We start from the raw sequence: 23314 nt of genomic DNA on the forward strand, positions 1-23314 counted from the left end.
ACCATACGGTAATTTTACTAGAATAACAAACTATACATTTTTAGCTTAAGAAGATGCAATATTTTTATTGAGTCTGTATGAATAAATTTAAATTTTTCAGCTATGGTAGTTGCTTCTCGACAGTACACAGACGCCCTAATGAAAATAGCATCACATGCTAACAACAGTACAATGAATGGATCACGTGATATTGGTAAGTTATTTTTAGGAAATTTGATATTCACGTAAAATACGCGAGTTAATAAATTAATCATCTTTCATACCATAGATGGCGCCACACTAAAACACGAACAATCGAACCCCCTCTGTCTTAATGGCTGACGACAACAACAACAATTAAATACTATATAATGTTAAAAAGATTTCACATTCTCACTTAACATTCCGTACTCTTATGAACTTAAGTTCTGCACAGTGTTGCTACCATAATAATAGCGTTAGTTCACTACAGAGCTTTGCTCTGAGCCTACGTATGCGAAATTTAAGAACATTTGTTTTAACTGCTAAAAACTTATAATGAAATTTTAAAATTTTAATTGTATAGGATATTATAAAATGGGGAAAGAACTAAAACTATTTTTGTCGCATTGAAGTGTTATAATTATAATTATATATTGTATATATTAAATTATAATTATATATATTAGTAATAATTTTAAGTGTTAAAACAATTTAGAATTTTTACTGAATAAAATCGTAAGTTATCGACACTGGTAAAACAAATTTAAGAAAATAATAACCTTGTAAAATATGTATAATACATCAAATCTGATGAAATATTTCGAAATTATGTGATCAGAACTTTTAGAAATGGTGGCTTATGTAAACTTTCAAAAATTTAGTTTATATTTTTTTATCTTCACAATTTACCTTAACACATTGTTTCACATTGATGCATACATTTAACTTACAAAAAATGAACTATGTTCAACGATTAAGAGTGAATATGTTGAGTTCTATTTTTAACACAATCAATTTTCATGTTTGAAAGCATGGTCACCTGAAGAAATAAAATAGTTCTATATTATGTTTGAAGATTAAAATTGCCATAAATCGTCATAGAATATCGATATTTCTCGATATATTGCGATGTTTCATAGATTAATTAACATAAATCTTATTTCACTAGTAAATAATTTTACTTCCAACATGCGCGATAGTATAGTATTCGAGAATTATAGTTAAATATCGATAATTTTCTTAGTATTATCGTATTTGTTTATCGTAATCAATAATGATCACGACGTTATCGAACTCTATAATTGTTGATAATGATCTCGATGTTCACTGTCAACAACTATCGCTTATTTGATATTTAGTGTAAGACGTGGTATTCCCAATATAACGCTCGATTATTATTACGATGTTTAAAAAATATCGATATTTTAGAATATGTTGCCCATATTTTACGGTATTTTTTTTTTACGATTTACTTGGTCAATGATAGAGAAAACTGTCAATCAGAAATTTTATAAACAATTTTTTTGACACTTTCTTATGCCGACAGGACCATTTAAATTATTACAAGAACTTAATTCACTTTTTCAATAAAATATTGAGTTTAGAAATAAAATTAAAGCGATTAAATTATTTTCGATATTGTTGCAGATAGACCAGGCTTCAGTTTCTTATAATTAATAAAAATTTTACTCCGTACAAATGTAATCTTTTTGAAGCTTTACCTATGATCTTTAAAACATGTACTTTTGTTTTGATTAAGCAATATTGTGATAAGCACATTTTTTCCTCATTTAATACATTTTATGTTTTTAGAGAGGGAGAGTGAATTTTAACTAACATACTGCGTATATCCTCTTCATTTATCAAAAACATTATTATACTGAATTAAAATGAATATTTGACAAAATCGTGTCACTTATGAAAATTTCGATAACACAGTCGTTTGTTTTAAAAAATGAAAACTATGTAGAATGTTTTTCTTCAATTAAGAATTATGAATTTGCAGAATTGTGAATTTCATATTGCGAATTTGCCTATATTCTATTAATAAATGTAAACGAATAAACCTCTTCTTCCAGACATAAATAAAAATAACAACATAATCCCTCTTCATTCATCTAATTGTTATACTGAATAAAAACGAATATTTGCCAAAATCATGGCACTTGTTAAATATTCAATAAATATCATTTGTTTTAAAAAAACGAAAACGATTTAGATTGTTTTTTCTCTTATTAAGAGTATGATATTGGAAATTTGCATACGTACATGATATTAATATATGGTACAGAGAGACCCTGTTCCTTCCAGATATAAATAAAAAAAAACATAATCCCTCTTCGTTCATCAAATTGTTTTACTGAATAGAAACGAATATTTGCCAAAATCATGGCACTTGTGAAATATTCAATAAATATCGTTTGTCTTAAAAAAAAAACGAAAATGATTTAGATTGTTTTTTTTCTTTTATTAAGAGTATGATATTGGAAATTTACGTACATGATATTAATATATGGAAGTGAGTGACCCTTTTCTCCTAGATATAAATAAAAAGAATAATTCTTCACTTAACGATAATTTCATTGGCCAATATTTTTAACTGTGTTTTTTCTTAGGAATAGCTGTAATTCAATTCAATTTTATTATTACTTTTTCCCGTAAAATATTGGTTTGTGGAATAAAAGTAATTTTTGCGGTTTCGTTGGGTGCGGAGTTTTTAGGAGAAAAAAAAGTAGCTTAATTTTCAGATTTTTAGAGGAAGTTTGCTCAGCTAGGAAAACACGTTCCATTGATCTAAACAGTTTCATGTTTATTTATGGCGATGATTTTCCATCATATTTTTACTTCACCTTTAACAACTGAGAAGTGACTGCGCATCGTAAGTAGGAAAAGTTTTTCATGGCTCCTAAAGTATGCCGACTCATATGATATATGAACCATTGTTTTGGAGAAAGTGTGCCAGCGGTTTCTCATATCTTTTAAGATGTAAACATAACTGAGATGCAATTCACTTTGAGGAACTTTGAATCTTGTATTTATTTTTTGTTTAGTTTTATTAGGGTACCGAAAATCCTATTTTAATTTTGAAAAAGAAAATATTTTTGTCTCAATCATATCTCCATAAAATATATATATATAATTAACCATTTAGCCGGCAAAAGTAAATTCAGATAATTTATTTAATTATTTAAAATAGCCATCACTTAAAAAGAAATTAGTTGAATTTGCTTAAATTACATTGAGAACTTTATCACCCTTGTCAGCGAATGAATAAATGCCAAAAAAGAAAGCTATTTGTTTTAAAAGTGTCTTAAAAAGAAAAGGAAAAAGAAAAGAAGAAAACGAAAAAAAAAGTGCTGGCAGACTGTTGTTTTACTGTTGATCAGTTTTTAATTATTTATTTATTAATACCTATTAGTAACTTACTTGTTAATTAACCTTTACAAAAATTCACTGATTCCTTCGGTTTTAATCTCCGATATTATTACGATTATTAATATTCAATTGATACCAGCTGCCCCAGAAATAACCGAATTTTTAAAAAAATCAATTAGAAAAAAAAGGAAGAGAGAAGTGTACAATTTGTAACGTTCGGCTTAGGAGGAAGGGAATGTTTCAAAGTTCGTCAACAGATGACGCTACCGACAATTTATATAAAATATTGTACTTTAGCCTAACAGACCATACTAACCGAAATATTTGCTAGGCCAGCTGCTAAATTTACGATTAATTAAATAATGATAATTAATTATTTTGCAAACATTATCGTTTATTTCTGAGTTAAAAGCGCCATCTTCCGGGCTACTTCGAAAATAATTTTAAAACTGGATTAATAAAACCTCTGGCTTTGTAACAAAATCACAACAAACTGTTCATTTTTATCTATGTCCGTTAATATATTCATTTATTTTTGGTGTACATTAAAAATTGTTATCTTTTTAGGCACTCGAAACAGATCAAGAATAATTCATACTAATGGTTCATAAAATTAACGTGCTGTTCATAAAATTAAAAATTATTAATATTACAATTAAACATTTCCTCTCAAGATCAAGATCAAGAATAATTCATAAGAAGATCAAGAATAATTCATAGTAATGGTAACCATCACGACGTGCTGTTCATAAAATTAAAAATTATTAATATTACAATTAAACATTTCCTCTGTAATTTTAAACTACCCTTCTTCAACACTATTACGTATAAAAAAAATAAAAAAAACTTTCCTCACCATAATGATACTGTTAATGACTAAATCATGCATTTTTATTTAGCATTATTAGTTTTTATTTTACTTTATTTGCTCCCAATTTCCAATGATTTAAGTTGACACATGTTGTTTGTTAAATACATTTCATTGCTCCCATCGTGTTTATTAGTTTTTCAATATTTTTTTAAAAAATTTATCTGTTTTTCAAAAAAGTCTGCCTTATAAACACAGGCTATATACAGATATATTGGAGACTATGACGCTGCTATCGTTCGTGAAACCTCATAACGGTTTGAACAATTCTATTCAGATTGTTTTGTCCCTATTTCACTTATCCGCTTCACAGTGGACTTATTAACGATAAAACAACAAAGAGAAATTTGTAAGATATTTGCGTGGATCAATACTTACCAATACATTTCATTGCGCACAAATATAAAACTTGTTAATTATATCCTCAAAAATTTTACCTGCTGATACAGTTTGATTGCGAAAAATATTTGAAAAAAAAAACCCGGTTAAAATTGGAAGAATTTATTTTAAGTGCGAGAAATAAAGAACAACGCAAAATCATATTTACAAGGGAAAAAATAAAATTTGAGAAGAATTTTAAAAATCTTTCTGCCCTAATAAACAAAAAGTTATATATATTTATATTAGTGATATATATTAATCACGTATATTAGTTATTTATTATATATATTTATATTATCTATATTAATTATATTTAGTTAAGTTATATAAAGTTATATTAATAAATATTGAGTCTCCTTATCGCAATATTTCAAAATAATAAATAAATAAATAAAATAAAAATTTATGTTACAGGTTTTATGGCTTTGCTTATCTTTCAAAAAAGTTACAAAAATGCAAGTTTTTTATTTTTCAAGATTAACTCAATCAATTCCATCTCAAAATGCCAAAAATTAAAAATTGAATCTCGAATTTGCGATTTCTAAAGTTCATTGGAAATTTAGAAAAGGTTTTGAACCTCAGACATACTCAAAATAAAAACACTAAAATAAAATAAATCATCATTCTGCTCCTAGCTTTCGCCGATTTTATATACGCAATAATAAAAAAAAAGGGGGGGGGGGAACTAAATTACTGCAAAAAATTGTGCCCTCATCAGTAACAGTTAAATATCAAGCTGGTCTTAAACTTTTTTATATACCTCTAAATGTTTTTTATATACCTCAAAATTTCATATTTTCTAATCTGCTAGTTTTCGGGTTAAGAGAGAAAACAGATCACGCAGCAAAATTTTCTGAAACATTGTCGCTAACGGCAGTTCTTTTTCTTTCCTTTGGGAGGGGGGGGGGTATAGCTTTTTATCACGAAAAAATTGACAAATCAATACCGCACAAACCCAAAAATAGGTCGGAAATAAAATGAATTATTATCGCTATCAAAAGCAAAACTCACCCACCAGCTATCAAAATTATCATTAAAAGATACCGATGGTCTACAACAATGATCATATCAACGACTATGATATCAAGGCCCTTTAAAATTACAGCTACTTATTATATATGAACGGTCCCTTGTTGCAATCGTTTTTTTTTTTTTTTTTTTTTTTTTTTTTTTTTTTTTTTTTTTTAATTTTTTTCTTCCTCTTTAACTTTAGCTTTTAAAACTTAGTATTCAGTTAGTATTTGCTTAAGCTATTTTAGTACATATTAGATAATTTTCTTTTATCTTTTCTAATAGCGTTTTTAACGAAGGTTAAGTCACCATTAATTTACAATATTTTATTTTTATATAATTTTTATGTCTCCCACTTCTATTTTGTGCAGGTGTGTAAATTATTCTACTAGGTATAAACGCTGTTTTTTATCCTTGAGGCTTTCAATTTTATGATATGTTAACTTTTTGAAGAAATGATGCTAAAGATAATTGTCTATTCAAATGTCTTGAAAAGAAATGATGTAATTCTTTGCGTTAATGATAAGCTGCTTTCTTCTTTTTTTTTCTTTTTTTTTCTTCTATTTCGTATTTTATTTTGTTTCTTTTTAATTTTTTTACCGATTTATCTATGATACCTCACTACTAAATAAACAGCCGCATCTTGCGTAAACTATTTGATTTTTCGCAATTTCTTTAATTTGTTGGTAATGCAAATGAAAGAAGCTTAAAGCGATATATTAAAAAAAAAAAAAAAAAAAAAAAAGGTCTACCTTTTAAATGTATTCGAATTAAACTGTGCAGAAATCGGTTTTTGAATTACATTAGAGGACAATGAATTAATTTGGTATTAATTTCAACATATAAAATGTTTCATTTTTAATTTCGGTAAAAGTATCTGAGCTGTATATGATGCAAAATTGTGAAGTAAATGTCTTTTTTCTGAGTTGTAAAGATTTACGATAAGTTAACTTTTTGAAGAAATGCTGCTTAAAATAATTAATTGCCTAATTTTTTTAAAGCAAAATAAAGTTGATTAATAGTTTGACGCCCGGTGGCTAAATGGTAGCGCTTCGTTTTTCCTTGCCACAGGTTCGGGGTTCCATCCTCTGTTCGAGCAAGATTGACTTAGTTTTTCATCCCTTCAGTGGGGCGATAAGAGGCGTACCACGCATGCTTGGGGACTAAACACTGGGGGTTCTGCGTGCGGCTGAACTCCCAAACGGAAGATCTGCATCTACACCTCAGAGCCCATGGTCAAGAAAATTGGAATGGGCACAGTAGGCCTTGACCCTTCACGGGCTGTCACGCAACTGAGTTTAGCTTTTCTTTTTATGAAGAATATTATCATTTGTTCTTTATTTCATTCTAAAAAGAATTTCATCGTTTGTTCACTATTTCCATTTTAAAAAGATCTTTACTAATTTGTGAATGTTCAATTTATTGCAAGTTTATTATTCCATTTAATTGCATTTCAGTTACTTAAGCACAATAGAATAAATAATGTATAAAATTGATACTGTTTTGTAATACAGGTAAATGAATAAATGTGGCGTCATTTTGGCTAATAATCTACATTGTACTACGAATGTGTTGCAAAAGTAGTAAAGCTTCCTCCTAAAAATTTATAGTTTAAAGTATACTTGTTGTTTTTAAAAACCAAATTCTCAGTACTTCCTTTAATATTTTCATAATTTAAGTTTTGTGTACGAAAAACGTACAGTAAACGTACAGAAAAACGTACTTTGAAAATATGAAATTTAATGTTAGAATTAATGTAATTAAATTTGTTCATCATTTATGGAAAAAATTCAGAATTCTTAGTAATATTTTTATAAATGCATAATAAGATTGAATTATCTATTGCCAAGCAGATAATGTCACAAAATATCGGTTATTAAAAAGATATTTAAAAAATTACGTGCTTAATTTGAAATCGGGAACAAAAAGATGTTTTGAGTTTTGCCCAGTGTAGTTGCTTTTGGCTGTTGTGCCCTCATATAAGACTATATGTTTCAGCCTATAAGTAAAAAGGAAAAATCACATTCCCAAATGGTGCGTTACAAATAATGACCATCGTTTCTTTTAAATATGTATGCACATTTTATCGTATAAATATTTGCAGAGCAGAAAAAAAATGTTATTAATTTTTTTTTTCTCACCTAGCTGCTTTTTAAATAGGGATCTTTTTTTTCTTATTATTTCTTTTGTAATTCGAGGATTCTACTGGAAACCAAATATAACATTTCATAAAACAAAATTGATTTGAAAAAATTTAAAAGAAAATTTTTAAAAATTTAAAATTAAATTAATTTTTTAAATTCTGAGTTAAAATTAAAAGGAAATAAAGACATTTACTAAATAGTAATATTAAAAGTAAATACAATTTAGCGCAATTATTCTCAAGGTCTTGCACAATTAGAGTTTTATACCAGTGAAAAGTCTTGATTTCCTTATTATCTTCTACACATCGAAAGAGCACTTTTATCCACATAAAAGCAAAATATTTATGATAAATCCGTTGTCCGCGTAGCACAAAAAGAAAATATTTTTAAAACACGTAAATTTTAAAAATTAAATTTATCTACCATTATTTACAACCTAAATAAATTAAACATACTTTTCAAAAAATCCGTGCAAGATTAATGGACTTTTAAATGCCATTTAACGTAATTACACTAATTATTCGAAAGACTTTCATGGGAATTCAGATAGTTAATTGCAGATTTTTTATTTATTTAAAGTTATAATTCGCTGTTTATTTGTTGAAGTTCATAAGACATTTTAAAATAATACTTTTCACTCTCTGAAGCGGACCTTAGATCTTGGCACTTTACATTGCGCAACTGTACATTAACTCCAACCATTAATTTCGACAGTGCAATTCATGGTTACAGCAGGAAATCGTTTAAATTGCTGATCAAGTAGAAAAGTTCCTCAAATGGCACATAATTTTTGGGAAGTTTTTTCTTTCTAAGACATCACGCTGCGCAGCCGATCCTTTTGTAAGCGTAAATTGTATAATAGGAGATTATATTAAGGCAAGACATAAACGCGATCGCAGCTAACAAAAGAAAGCGTTTCTTGTTTTTGTTATTACGAACATATCATTCTCATAAGGCTCGATAAATTTCTGATTTCCATAAAACGGACATTTCTTAAAAACCTTACTGAATAGAGGGAAAAAAAGTCTACGTGCAAAGTAATATGTAATTCAAATAAGAAAGCGAACGTTTAACTTTTTTTTCTGTAGATATTTCTCCAAATCTTTTCAAATTTTGTTAAGTACAATACGCAAGGAAAAAAAAACACCCATAACTTTTAATCTAATGATCTGATTTTCGCGTATTAGGACTTATCTTAATGATTCAGAAGGTTCAATTATGCTAATTAGTTACAGCAGACTATATTTTAAATTGCGAAATCACACCCAAATACGTACTTTCTCTGAATAAACATACATAGGTATTTTTTGATGGATTTGGATTCCTTACCGATAAAATAAAAGAGGTGTCTTATATTTCATCGGTAAGATTGATTTAGATACCTCACCGAATGTTAACTGTGATTTGGGAAATATGATCCCAATACTTTTGTCTGGTGGGTTCTTTTTGTGTATCGAGAGGTTCCCCCCCCCCCTTTCCTTCTTCTTTGCTTTTATTATCATTAAACTAGTTGATTTTTTTTAAAAATTTTGTTTTAGAAAATTCAGCTTAAATTTGAGCCTTTTACATTGAAAAAAAAAGTTTTTACTTCACGTATTTAATTATTTACACGAAAACTTAAACATTCGTAGTCGCAGTAAAAATTAGAAAACCGAAAACAAAATTTGAATAAATGTGCAAAAAAAACTTGAATTAATAATCAAATTATTGAAACAGTTTTTTTCTTCCTATTTTTCTTTTGACTCCAAATTACTTTTCTATTCTGTTTTATGTCGGTCAGAAATTATAAGGAGGTCTGTACAACAGGCATTATTTTTAATCATCATCAAAAAATAAATAAATAAATTATTGGAAATTTTACTTTTTATCAAAATAAATTTGAAAATAATTAGGAAAAAATCGAGCCAGTTTTTGTTACGAATTTCCTTAAGGAAAATTAAAAAAAAAAAAAAAAAATTACATAGTAAAATTAAAACTGTCTTTTAAATGGAATCAAACTAATATTTGATTATAGAGATTTTATTATACTCTTACAGAATTAAATTACTACTATAAAACATGTTTTAAAATAGTTAAGTAACTAAGCGGTTTTAAGAAATTGAAGTACAACGTACTAGAAAAGGTGTTTTTAAATTACAATATAAATTTTTTTTTTATAAATTTTTTTGCTAAGAGTTTAAAGACCACCTTTTGCTTTACTAGCTGTTTATTGCTGTATTCATGCTAAGAAATATTCCTGTATTTAATTGTGATCCAATGAACAAGTGCAACTAATCAACATTTCGAACGAAAAAGAATTCATTTTGTAATAATTGTTTTTGTTCTTTTTTTTTTCTTTTTCAAACTGCTTATTCAATTTTTGATGCATGGTGTATGCATCACCTGATGCTCTTGGATGAATAAATTAAAGAGCACTTATTTTTGAAATAGCAATTACATTAATGTTGTTCTTCGTGTCATGTATTACAGCAGAAAAAAAATCGAGCGTTTAAAAACGACATAACAAAAAGTTGGAATAGCACGCAATGAGTTATTATAAATTTATAATTATTATTATAAAGATTGCTTTTAAATTAAAAATATTATATCAGATGATATTTTAAGTTACGCAATCAAACAAAACAGAATAATGTATCATTGAAATACCCCACAAAAAGCATACCTTTTTTTTTTCCTTTTTTACTTATTCGGATTTTCGACCTCCAAAATATAAGAGATATCTACAATTTGGGAAATATGGTCCCAATAGTATGAAGTGAGCGGAAGAAGAAAGTTTGCTCAAGAGAGAATTCATGCAAGAATAAGGTTTTGTAAATATTTCTAATTTTTTATTATTTTATTTAATAATAGTCTAAAAAAATTTTAAATTGTAAGGTACATAATTTTCTACTTCATTATACGAATGTAATTACGCATTGAAAATTACAAATTTCGATCGAAATCGGTCGAAGATTTCCAGAGAAATCGAATTTTGAAAAAGTCGGATACTTAAAATTCGATTTCTCAGGAACTATTTGACCGATTTCGCAAACATTTTGTATTTTCCTATTTAAACTGCATTTTTTAAGCTAAAGTATAAAATTACTTTCGCAAAAAAAAAAAAAAAAAAAAAAAAATTACGATTACAATTCCAATTTTTTTTTATCTATTATTAAATAAAAAATAAAAATTTACTAAAATATATTTTTGGAATGATTTTTTTTTTCATACACGAATTTTATGATTGTTTACAAAAGATTTTCAATTTGCTTAAAATGTGTTCGAATTGTGGAGAAATATTCAAAAAGTAAAAACAGTAAGTGGTCCAATTTTCAGACCAAACTATTGGGAATATATTATTCAGATTGTGGCTATCCGCTATATTTTGGGGGTCAGCAATCCGAATCCGTCGGTAAAAAGGTAGTTTATTTAGAGAAACTACTTTCTTGCGTCTGGTTTCGTAACTCAAAATTTGTCTGCACTAATTGGTTACATATGCGATATATCACTCTCTCAAACCATTAAGATCATAAGTTATGCAGACTGGCCCGTTTATTTCTTTTGTGCACTGTACATGCTTTTAGTTTTGTTTAAATTTCAGATTACCTTCTGATTATTTTTTTAGTAATTCATTTGCAAAGTTTTGTTTTCTTATGAACTATCAGTCCACTCCATCATTTTTAGTTTTTTTACCATTTTATTGCAATTTCGTCCCTCTGCGGCTTGGATTGGTGAAAGGGCGAATGAAGCAGTTTTCAACTTTATCTCATTTACTTATCGGGGAAATTTTTACATTTTTTTAAAATTTTTTATATTTCGCCAAAATTTAAAAATAGCATTGTGTGATAATTACGTGTATTAAATCTTGTTTACGAAACTTAAATAACTGATATATGTTTTGCTTCATTTAATATATGAAGTTACGAAATTAAATTTATTAAACGATAAGTTGAAAATTTCAAAGAACAAATTAGGTTTGGTAGTTGCAAAGAAAACTGAGTAGAAATGATAAAATGTGTAAAACCCATTTGGTAGGTATAAAGATGAATTTTCTCAAATAAGTCGAATAAAAAGTAGATGCCTTTTTCTTGGCTGGCTAACATTATAATGTTAGCCAGCCAAGAAAAAGGCCTAGCGAATAAAGGCATAGGAAAGGAAAAGGCAAAGGCTATAGCGAACCCGACAGTATTGTCTTAATGTTTGGTGCCTTCTGTGCGGTAGCCGCACCTACGGTGGTCGTCGAGAGATCTCTGAATGAATCTCTGAATTTTCGCGAAGAAATTTATTTCAGCAATCTGGTTCTCATATTTCTTCTACGGTATTTGACAGTGTGGTAACCACATTTGTTGAAAATGCTGGTATACTAAGAGCTGCTCGCACATGCAGGAATCATTTTGAATCATATGCAAATCACATGCAGTGAAAATGCTCCTTAAGAAAATGAAAGTATTAGTGGCAAAAATGTATGTGACTTTTATCCATACATGATGAAATAAAGACGTGAAGTGAAAAGTATTATACAAGTTGGACAACAGAAACCAGATAATTCTTCTTTCTGACTACAATTAAAACAGGGTGAATTAAGGGAAATTTTTATCAAAAATCGAAAGTGCCTAATCACAATTGTTCTAATTATTAAATAAAATCGGTTTCTCATGAGAATAATGAAGCGCAATGTTAGCAGTAGACTATTCATTGATGTTTCTCTGCCTAATAATATTTTGAGAATGCCAGGCATAACTTAGTATGCAAATTTCTATATCGATTGTAAAACATTTTTCTAAAATTAAAATATTTAGTTTTAATACGATTTTAAAGCCATTTCAATAATTATGGTTGCCAACCTTAACTTAAATATATATTAAGACATTTCAATGATCATGCTTATTAATTTTTCATTTTCAGGTGAAACATTGTATAATATTGTAGATGTAAATAAGGAAATATTAGCTCAACAATCTAATATTGTAAGTATCTTTCTCTTACTTTAGTTTAAAGACAAATTTTCTCTTCTCAGCTAAATTGGTGCAATAACAATTTTGTTTGTCTCTTACTGTAATAGGGTGACCCGGGGTAATTCACGATCACTCTGTTTCTGGGGTAAATAATGATCACCTAAGTTTTATTTAAAATTTTTTTTTTTTTTTTTTAATTTGAGACATGGACAAGAATGCTTGTACACTTTACTAAAGTATAACTACATTTAGTTAATAATAGTTTTTTGTTTAATCTAACAAAATAAGTATCTTTTAAACTGCTTTCTGTATTTTCCATTTCAAAGATGGGTTTCAAAATGTGCACATTTCTGCAAAGATCCCCCTCCTTCTCTTAATAATAAATATTTTGAGTTACTTTCTTTTTCTTTGATATAAAAATAGTGTAAGCTTTTGTTTAATTGTTTCACATCTACTGTAAACATTATAATTGATTATAGGAAACTATATCAAATGTTGCCCCCTACAGATGGGGTAATTATTGATCACTGGGGTAATTCCTGATCATTGTCATTTCTTCTTATAAATAGTTTAAAAAATAGCTAATAAATAGTTAATTTTCTTTTCTTAAATAACAGTTCATATTTATTAAGTGGAACAACTATAAAATATATTTTTACTATAATCACAAAATTTGTTTTTAACTGTATACAAGACAAATGTGCTCTGATATGCACCATTTCTAGCTTGTCTTACCCATAGAGTTGAAATACTGGGTAGAGAGAGTAGAATAACCCCCGACCCGTGGACAAGATAAAGTCACGTGACTGTAGCCCAAACTTGCCGTTCACTGAGACCGCTTCGATTCCCGTCCATTCGTTTAGCATTGCGATCGTCTGATGCAATTAACTGTCTGTATTTTTAATTCAGAAATAAGAATGGTACAAAAGTCTTGAGCATTTTGCTGCACGGAGAAGTTTTCTAGGGACTGTCCGATAACTTTTTACAAGAAAGGGCGACATTTTTTTTCACTTTTTCTATTTTAAAATTGATTTTAAAATTTTTCCGATACTCAGTCATGCTCTGATAATCATATTTTATTTGCTTTAATAATCAATTACGCTCGTTTTTGCTCACTTTTTTTGCATTTAACATAAGTTTTTATTGTTTCTTAAACTTTAAACTTATAATGTTTAAGTATATTTCAATATATATTCTATTTTTAGCTGAAATAGCTGCAAAGCTTTGTTGGCTTCCTTGGCGAGATACTTTAGCGCCAAGGAACAGTTGAGTAAACTTTCGGTTTTGTTTTAGTTCTCTTTAAATGTCGATATCATTTCTGAATATTCTGAAGATTTTGTATATCTTTACCTCTTGATTACTAAAACCCAATATTTATCTTGTTCTAAAATGTTTCCTTTAAATATATATATTTAAATAAAAAATATGGTACATAAGAAGTTGTGTTTTTTAAACTACATAGGAATGCTTAAAAACCAAATTATTTGTATATTCTTATATGTTTGATGAATAATTAAATTCTATGAAATATTTTTAGTATTTAAATATAAAATAGTGTATAGTAGTTTTAGTGTTAATTTTTAATAAAATTATATAATTCTGTTACTATACATAAAATGAATACAAATTATGTACTATTTAGAAAATAAATTAAGGTATATTTAATATAATCATTAAGTACTTGTTTATCTTCTTTTTATTTAAAAATAATTGCTTTATTGGAAATAACTTTATTTTACTAGTATATTAAAGCGTAGAATTAGTTTGATTTAGTGCAACAAATTTAGAAAACATAACATAGAAGTGGATAAGTTGTATAGGAGTAAATTAGTGCAGTAAATTAGCGCATGTTATGCATTGGTATGGAATAAACTGCTCAGACGGCCAAGGCTAACAGCTGGCTGTGGTACAAAGATTTAGCATCGTGAACCTTTCTTGTAAAATTTCAACTGTTTTTACCTTTATCTAGATTGTATATATTTAATTTGCAGCTGGCTAAAAGATATAGTTTTAAATGCACTTACTATTTTTAAGAAAATTACATTTTTAATGGATGGGCATTGTAATTTTCTTAATGTCCATAAAATGATTATGGTTCTTTTATTTGTAAAGTAAAATATTTTTAACTGCTACTTTTTAAGATACTGGTTTTCTGCATAAAAATTATTAAATATACATTGACCTATAATAGTTGCATAAATTTACCTCATAAAAAGTTGCATAAATTGCAATTTCTATCACAAATAAAAGTAAGATATTTTAATTATAAGTTCGTCATTAGTTTCAATCTACATTTAGTACAAAGTAAAAATTCTAATTGCTTTCTCTTTTATTTAAGTATTTTTTGTTTAAATTTCGAAAGCTTTTCTACTAGTCTCTTTGTGTGTACAATTTAAACTTCCTAGTAATTTATGGAATTAGATTGTACATGAAATACAAAGTAAAATTTCTAATTAAACTCTTTTATTATTTTCTTTGATTAGTTTAATGCTTTTAATCTTATATTTTTCTCTATTCGGAGCTGAAAACTTTTATATTAGAATAAATATTTTATTTCATATTTAGACAAATTGTTGAGTATTAAGTTAAAATGCAACAGCAGTTTATTTTTGAAAATATCTATTTTAAGTGTCAGGAAAAAAAGAACTCAAAATTCTAAATTAATAATGTAAATAATCTTTATTGTATAAATAATTTAATGTATTCAATATATAAATAAAATTCTAAACGTAATTAAATTTAATCAAAAATATGTTTTCTAACTAATCTGTTCTACTAAAAACGGGTTTTATTTTCCCCGAAGCTATTTTTCCCGAAATTTGATATTACCTCTCGAGCAGTCTCTTGGTGAGCATAAATAAAAATGATAAAAGTGTTGCAACATTAACGTTATTTCTAAGCATCGAACTTTTTTCAGACAATCTGTTTAATTTTACAATTTGTTTTATCTAACAGTGATAAAACTTTTAAAACGTAAAGATTAAATTAATTTTTTAAACGAACTTGTGTTTCATTAAAAAAGAAGGGCAACATTTTCAAATTCACATTTTAAGCCCTGGTAGATTTAAAAAAAATCCTGATTTTTGTATCGAAGTTATTATTTTTTTTTTAAAAAATAACAATAGTTATTACAATATATATTAGTATTTTTTTTAAAAAAATAGGTCTTTGCAATAAAAACATTTAAAAAAAAATTTCTGAATATAGTAATAAATATAAGTGATGCAGAATATCGTTTTTTATTTTTATATAATGAATAAATTTTAAGGAATAGTGTTAAGGGTACAGACGAGAACTACTGAATTTTTTTAAATAAAGGCAGTACTTTAATTAAAAATTATTTGTTAAGAGAAAAAAAACTCCTCATGTTTTAAAAACCCATTTAATAATATTAAAGAAATATGATTAACGAAAATATTTTTTTTCTCTCTTTCAAATGCTCCGATTATTTGCGCATCGGTAATATCGAAATAAAGCTGTTTAAAAACTTAGTGCGCCAACATTTGTGATACTGCGCCAAGTATTGCACTCTTTCCATCACGTGATTGTAACTCTTTGCTTGCTATCTGTGGCGTGTCTTTTCGGAAGGAATAAAGCGGACTTGGTTCCTCTACCTACTATATCAACTCTATGGTCTTACCTTGCTTCTATCTTAATTTTATGTGTGTATGTTGTTAGAATAATTTTTAAGTTGATAAATTAGCCTAATATAAATATGGTGAGAAATTATAAGCCTAAAAAGGATACTAAGCTTCTAGAAAGCAAAAATAGTGAATTTCTTTTAATGATTAAAAATGAAAATTTCAGTGTGAGAGCTGCTGCCAGAGCTGAAGAGTTAATCTTTATTCCTGCTTTTAAATAAAACGTTTTATTAGCAGTTTAAACATATATTTTTGGTTTATTTGTTTGATCTTAATGTCTTATTTGTTAATTACCATTGTATAGTTATTTTTAAACAGCCCATTTACTATAAAAACTGGTGATCAGTAATTACCCCAGAAATGATCAAGAATTATCCCGGAAATGATCAAGAGAAGGGGCAATTCCTGATCACTAAAAATTTAAGATCTTTTAAATTCTAATTAGATTTTCAAACAAAAGAAGGTAGAATAGGACTCTTCTCATATAGCTTCAAACTTCCAGTAAATATTAAAATTCTATCTTGAATAGTTTTTTCACAAAATAGATGTTTGCATTTTCTGATCAATAATTACCCCAGGTCACCCTACTTGCTAATATGAATATGATCACTCAATTGTTAAACTATAAAAATGTTAGGAGTTTACTATATAAATGCTTTGATAACTTATACAAATGGATGAGTGATTTGAGCAAAAGATAACACAAATGACAAACATATCAACTGCCAAATCTTATTCTTTGCTTTTAATTCAATAACTTTCCATTTCTAATCAATTCGGATAATTGGAGCTTTATTGCAATCACATTTCTTTTGTTGCTTTTAATGAGAATGTTTTCAATTGATGTTTAAAATTGTTGAAGTGTCTGAATAATAGAGGCTTTGACACTTCAATTGGGAAAGCATTAATTCAAATTTGTGTAAAATTCTTTTTTTCTTTAATTGAAAAATATGTATAAACTCTTTTAAATAGAACATATGCTCATGTTGATAGGTTCTGCTTATGCTCTTATGTTGCAAAATTGTTATTATGATTTTTTTTTACTTGTAAAATTTTAGTTTATGTATGTTTAAATGATGTTCTTTTTGGTGTAGGGACTTTTGAAATTAATCACTTAATTCTATTTAATTTATTATATCTAAACAGTACCTAATAAAGTGAAAAAAATTTTTGAGAATCTGCAATAAAAGTTCTTTAATTGAGAAGTTTTTTTAACCGACATTATTTATTCATGAAAAATATATTTTCATCGCTAGCGAAATGTCTTAACCTTTTTTTAACATAGAGTATTAAAATTGATCTTGTTCCCCCTCATCATGAATTTCCTAGCATGAAACTATTGTTAATTAAAGATTGAATGATTATTATAAACTAGTTATGAACTAGTAAAATTATTTGCTTATTTCTTTTTTAAAATTTGTATTTTGTTTTACTCTTCTAGATTAAAAGTTTAGAATTTGACTTCATTGAGCCAATGGAAATAGCTGCAGAAAAAGATACTAAGCTTGTTGGGGTAATATTGTATAGACTGATTTTTATTTATTTACTTAATTTTTTATATTGATTAGATTTTGTTGTGTGTATTTGCTATGAATATTTTTTTTCTTTGCCTGATTAACTTGTAACATATTTAAATAGTTTTATTAACTTTAAACTATTTTTTTATTTAATTTTACTTGATTCTTGCATAGTGATATTTTAAAGCAATTCATAGTGATTCTTGAATTGTGATATTATTTTGGTTTTCTTGGTTCATGTATAGTTTATATACTTCTGTGTATTTGTGGTAGTACAATATTCTAATATTGTCAAACATTAAAACTTAAGATTTTGTTAACTTGAAGAATCAGACAATTGTTTATAGTTTTATTGTAGGTATAAATCTATTACTTTGTTTTAGTCAAAAGTTTTTAAAAATTCAAGGGTTTTGTTTTCTATTTCTTTCACAAAGTTATGTTACATTTCTTATTTAATAATTTCACACAGATTTATGCTTTGTTTCTGTTTTTTTTAAAGCTCTATTAACTTTTTATCAAATATTAATTCTCAAATTTGAAAATATGTTTTCATATTATTGCAGAGCATTATTAAAATGTACATTTTCACCCACCATTTTGGCAATTACATTTAAAAAAATTTAGCTGTTCATTTTAGCAAATTTAACTTCACGCAGGTCGTCTGGCTGCAAAAGCAGAAGTGATGGCATGTCTTCGAATCATCCTCTGGGATGTTTCCCAGACTGTCAACAATAGTCTTATTGTGCAGCTTGAGTGTGACTTAAATAAAGTTCCTATCTACCTGCCTTAAGTATGGAGACAAAATCTGGAAATTTACTATTTATTACTTTCAATAGTTAATTTTTCAAAGATTTACAACACTACCAAGTTTTTTCCTGGATCTCTATTTTCAACACTTTAAATTTGTTTTAAAAAGTTTAAAGCTTCATTAATTTGGTTGCTGCCAAATACATGAAATTATCAAGTATAAGATTTGCCGATTGCCTAATTTGTTATTGCCTAAGTACATTTTTGAAATGTTAACAATTTAATAATGATAGTTACAATCTTTTATATCAACCTGACAGTAATACCAGACTAGTTTTTCATTTCTTTTTGTCTAGTCTATCTGGATCCTTTTTATTGTATAGATTGTCTCAGCAAATAACAGATTTTATTATTATTTAAGTTAAAGTGAACTTTAACTGTTGGTGATAGTTTTAAAAATTTTATTTGAGGTTTTTTATGAATTTTTTTTTAATATTTGATGGTGCTTTTGTAAGTTACACATGACTGTATACATGTGTATTTTTCAGGGTATGTTTTTTCTTGTGGTTGTAAAATAACAATTGCAGTGATAACTGTTAGCAAATGTTTAAGTTTTGTTGTCCCCTAAAGTCACATAAATTTTTTGTTGCATTTATAATGATCTTTTGTTGCATATATACTTGATCTTTCCTAATTTATGTGTGGGATTTTAGGTCTGAAATTTCTTTTGTTCTTAAAGCTTCAGATTTTTTTTAAATGGCATTTTTAATTTAATTTTTTTTCTTCGAAATGTACAAGTGTAGCAATGTTAGCAGACGTTTATGCAAATGTTTGAACTAACTTCTAGACCAGGGTTAAAATTTAGAAAAACTCTGACCAAAAATGCTGTTGTACATGACTGGGACACTTCCCTTTATGACCTGTTCAAGAATAGTTCACAATAGGGAAGAAATAGTTTACAATAGGGAAGAGCTCATAGCAGTGAATGATAACATTTCTAGGCATGGAGTTTTATTCACTTATATTGTGATGTGCCCTTACTTCCCTAAAAATTTGTCACATTATTTCTAACCCTTCTGTTGTGTATAAGGTTTTAAAACTCATGCATTTTGACAAAAGTAGATTATAAATGTCACTTTAATAAAAAATGAATCAGATCTAATCGTGGTCAATATTATTTTAAATCTAATAAATTCATTATATGAATAAAGTTCTATTTATTATAATAAATTTTTTCCTTTTCTTCAAATGTAAAAATAAGATCTTATGGAAAAACCAGAAAAGTTGGTAATTATGCATATGGAAACTAAATATCTTTATGATAAGCAAGATAATATTACAAATATTTTAAGTAGTGTTGTAAAGTTTGTTGGCAGTTTTCCTGTCATATTTCATATTCTTATTTCAAATATGTTTCTTATGATAAGAATTTTCTTATATTGTGAGTTTATTTTCTTTTCACTGAAAATTTCAAATCTTCATTTATAATAAATTAGATGATTTCTGCAAGGTAAACATGAAATAATAAAATTACCTAAACTTAGTTGTTGTAGCTACGAATGGGTGCATATATTTACAGATGGCTCCATGATGAAAAACTGTGTAAACATAGGCGCTGGCGTCTTTGGTAGGCTTTTTTCCTTTTACTCTCCTGTTGGAAGGTTTAGAACAGCCTTTGATGCAGAGATCTCAGCAATTTGATTTGCCTTAACACAGCTTCAATGCCAACTGGAAAATTTTTCAAAGGTTGTCATTCTGTCAGATTCTAGGGCTGCCCTCCTAGCCATTTCATCATCTGAGGCTCCTGCATCAGCGGATGTTTTGAATTGTCGCCTGACCTTAAATAACCTAATAGAAAGCCACAAGGAGGTTGCGTTGCAGTAGGTACCAGCATACTGCGGACTCTCGGGAAATGAATGAGCAGACTCCTTGACAAAGAAAGCAACCGAAATCACACAAATAATAAAAAAAACCAATTCCTTATCCCACCGCCAAGCGATTAATTAAAAAGTCTTTTAGAGAGTCTTTTTGGAAAAATATAAACGAGGCAAATAAAGACAAGAAATGGATAAACGACATCAAGGATATTCCACTATGGCCAAGGGACAGGTCTGTGGCCACCTTTTGTTTCGCTACTGGCCAGGACTGCCTTTCCAAACATCTATTCTGTATAAATATATTACCAAGCCCTATTTGCACACTGTGTAATATCCAAGAAGAAATGGACTTAAACCACATTAAGCAGTGCCCCGCACTAAACTCGGTACACTTGTGGAAGAAGTATTGGAGAGCCCGCCACAAAATGAATCTACAGACTCCATGTAGTTTTGTTTTTGTTGTATTGTTCATCTTTCCTTCTGTTTCTCTTGTTATTGTCTGTTTTTTAACTACAGTTGTCTTCTGATCAGCCAATGGAAATAAAATTGGAAAAAAAAAATTGTTGTAGCTTAGTTGTGAAGTTGTATGAAAAAATAGAAGCAATGCTGTAAGAATTTTATTAGATAAGCTTCAGTTACCAAAATTAAGTCAGTTTACTGAAACTATTCTTAAGCTGTATTCTAAATTTTCCCTTTTTTTTTCAGTTTATGCTCAGATTCATCACAAATATTCTTATTAATAATATTTAAATAATTTTTCAAAATTGTATTATTAAAATGACTCTAAATTTTTTTAAACTTTGTTTGGTAAGCAAATGTATTTAGATTTGTCTGCGTTTTCAGAGAGAACAAAAAAGATTTCAGCAGTTGTACAAAGGTCGCCGAGAAGCCTACCTAAAATGTGTTTCAACACTGAAAAAGACTAGAAGAAAAAAGAATATTAACACAGACAAGCAATTATCTGTAAATAAATTTTTTTTCCAAATGGTTATTACTATCTATCATGTTCTAAAGAAGTTATTTAATTATTAATACTTATTTTTTTAGCATATGAAAATGTTGGAAAGTGCCAAAGAGCGATTGGAAGTGTTTTGTAATGACAGTTTAAAAGAGGTACAAAAGAGTTTTTTGTTCTTATGAAAAAGTATTTATTAAAGCTTATTATAATAAAAAGCTTTTTGTTAAAGTTATGAAAATTTTGAGGTACATTGCTGGTCATGAAATTCCTGCTCTCTAATTTTCTTTAAGTTTTAACACACACATTTTGAAAACTTGTACAAAAAATGCTAATTTTTTTTTTCAGTTCAGATAATTTAAATATGATTCTATTTATATTTATTAAAAAAATATTAAAATTTAAAAACAGATTGTTGTACTATTTTAGTGAAATAGATTACAATATTTTGTATTTTTAGATGTATTACGACCTAGTGTGTAGCAAAAAAGCTGGTTATTTTTTGGGTTGTAAAAATCTAAATCTTAGTTCTCCAAACATTGAGTTTGTTATTGACATCTTAATTTTATTAGTATTATTTGGAGGAAATCAAATGAAAATGTGCAACAACTTTTGTAAATTTCTTGTTATAATTTAAATTTGATGCTTAAAATCAAAAGTAATACATTTTCAATTTTCTTAATATTGATCATTATAAAATAAATTTTTGAATTGCTTATTATCATTATAAAATAAATTTTGAACTGCTAATTTGTCTTTTTCTGGAAAAGTTTCTTGCTCTACTTTGTACTCAGTTTGGAGGGGAAAAAATATAGGTTTGTTGGTGTGTAAAATTTTTTGTTTCATTTTATCCTAATTGTTAGATATAAGTAGTCTTTGCTCTCTCTTTATAATACATATTTGCATGCATATAAAGGTGAAAGACTTGAATTCATGTTTCTTTTTGGTAATAAACTTTACTTTGAGAAGCAAGAAAACAAATTAATTTTCATAGTTGCACCACATACATTAAGCATGAAATGACTGAGAGCTGTAAGGTGTAAACATGGAATTTTTTTTTTTTCATTTTGAATCTCAGCTTTTGCTGGTGTAAGTGAAAAATAAATATGTTTTACAAGTATTTCTGACATACACCAGAATGATTGAATACTGACATTCACTTATTTTAATTTTTCACGATTTCATAATCATTTATCAATTATTATTATTGATCTAAGTAAAAAGTTGTAAAATCACAGTAAAAAGTTGTATTTGAGAATGATTTTGGTCTTTGAATTTATTTCATTTGCTTGTATTCTTTTATTTAGGCTATAATACAAGAAAGAGTTATGTATGGCACAGTTTTGGAAAGACAATGTGCGCTTAATAGGCAATTTTTAATTTACCACACCAAAGTAAGATTTCATATTTGTAATTTTTATAATTATTTTAAGTAAATTTAGAAATATGTTATTGCTTGAATGTAATGTATTATATATTTTATTTATTGCGATGAATTATTCTTAATATTTTAAATCAATTGAAATTTTCTCTAACCTAAATCTGTTTCATTTAATCTGTGTGATACATTTTGAATACTTATTTAGTTGAATTAATTTTTAAAATCCTCAGTAGTTTATTTGTTTTAATTTACTAAGTGCAACAGCAAAAAGGGAAGTTTTTTTAAAAACCTATTTTTTCTTCAAATATTGTTCCCTTCCTAATTATAACACTTGCAATGTATTTCCCTTAAAATTTCTTTTTATATTTTAAAAAACAAATTAAAAGAGGAAAAATACTCATAACAAAACTTAATATTTTTTTTTCTTTGTTTACTAATACAAATGGTAGCTTATCAATTGTTTTACCAACCTATTAAAATTCAAAATTGTTTAGTGCATTTTTAAATGGGATTCATGTAGTA

The 23314-nt window shown here is 27.2% G+C and overlaps 1 protein-coding gene across 1 annotated transcript in view; it reads left to right on the top strand.

The window, feature by feature from the left end:
- The window catches only part of LOC107456666 (BAR/IMD domain-containing adapter protein 2), an 89205-nt gene that overhangs the window by 46859 nt on the left and 19032 nt on the right, over positions 1–23314 (top strand). The window contains exons 3-8 of the mRNA XM_016074597.4: positions 101–193; positions 12625–12686; positions 17757–17828; positions 21300–21419; positions 21504–21569; positions 22719–22805. Coding sequence (XP_015930083.1) covers positions 101–193; positions 12625–12686; positions 17757–17828; positions 21300–21419; positions 21504–21569; positions 22719–22805 — 500 coding nt within the window. The remainder of the gene's footprint in view (positions 1–100; positions 194–12624; positions 12687–17756; positions 17829–21299; positions 21420–21503; positions 21570–22718; positions 22806–23314) is intronic.

Source organism: Parasteatoda tepidariorum, chromosome 2, assembly GCF_982258835.1.
Source record: "Parasteatoda tepidariorum strain Cologne lab strain chromosome 2, Ptep-v5.0, whole genome shotgun sequence".
Taxonomy (NCBI): Eukaryota; Metazoa; Arthropoda; class Arachnida; order Araneae; family Theridiidae; genus Parasteatoda; species Parasteatoda tepidariorum.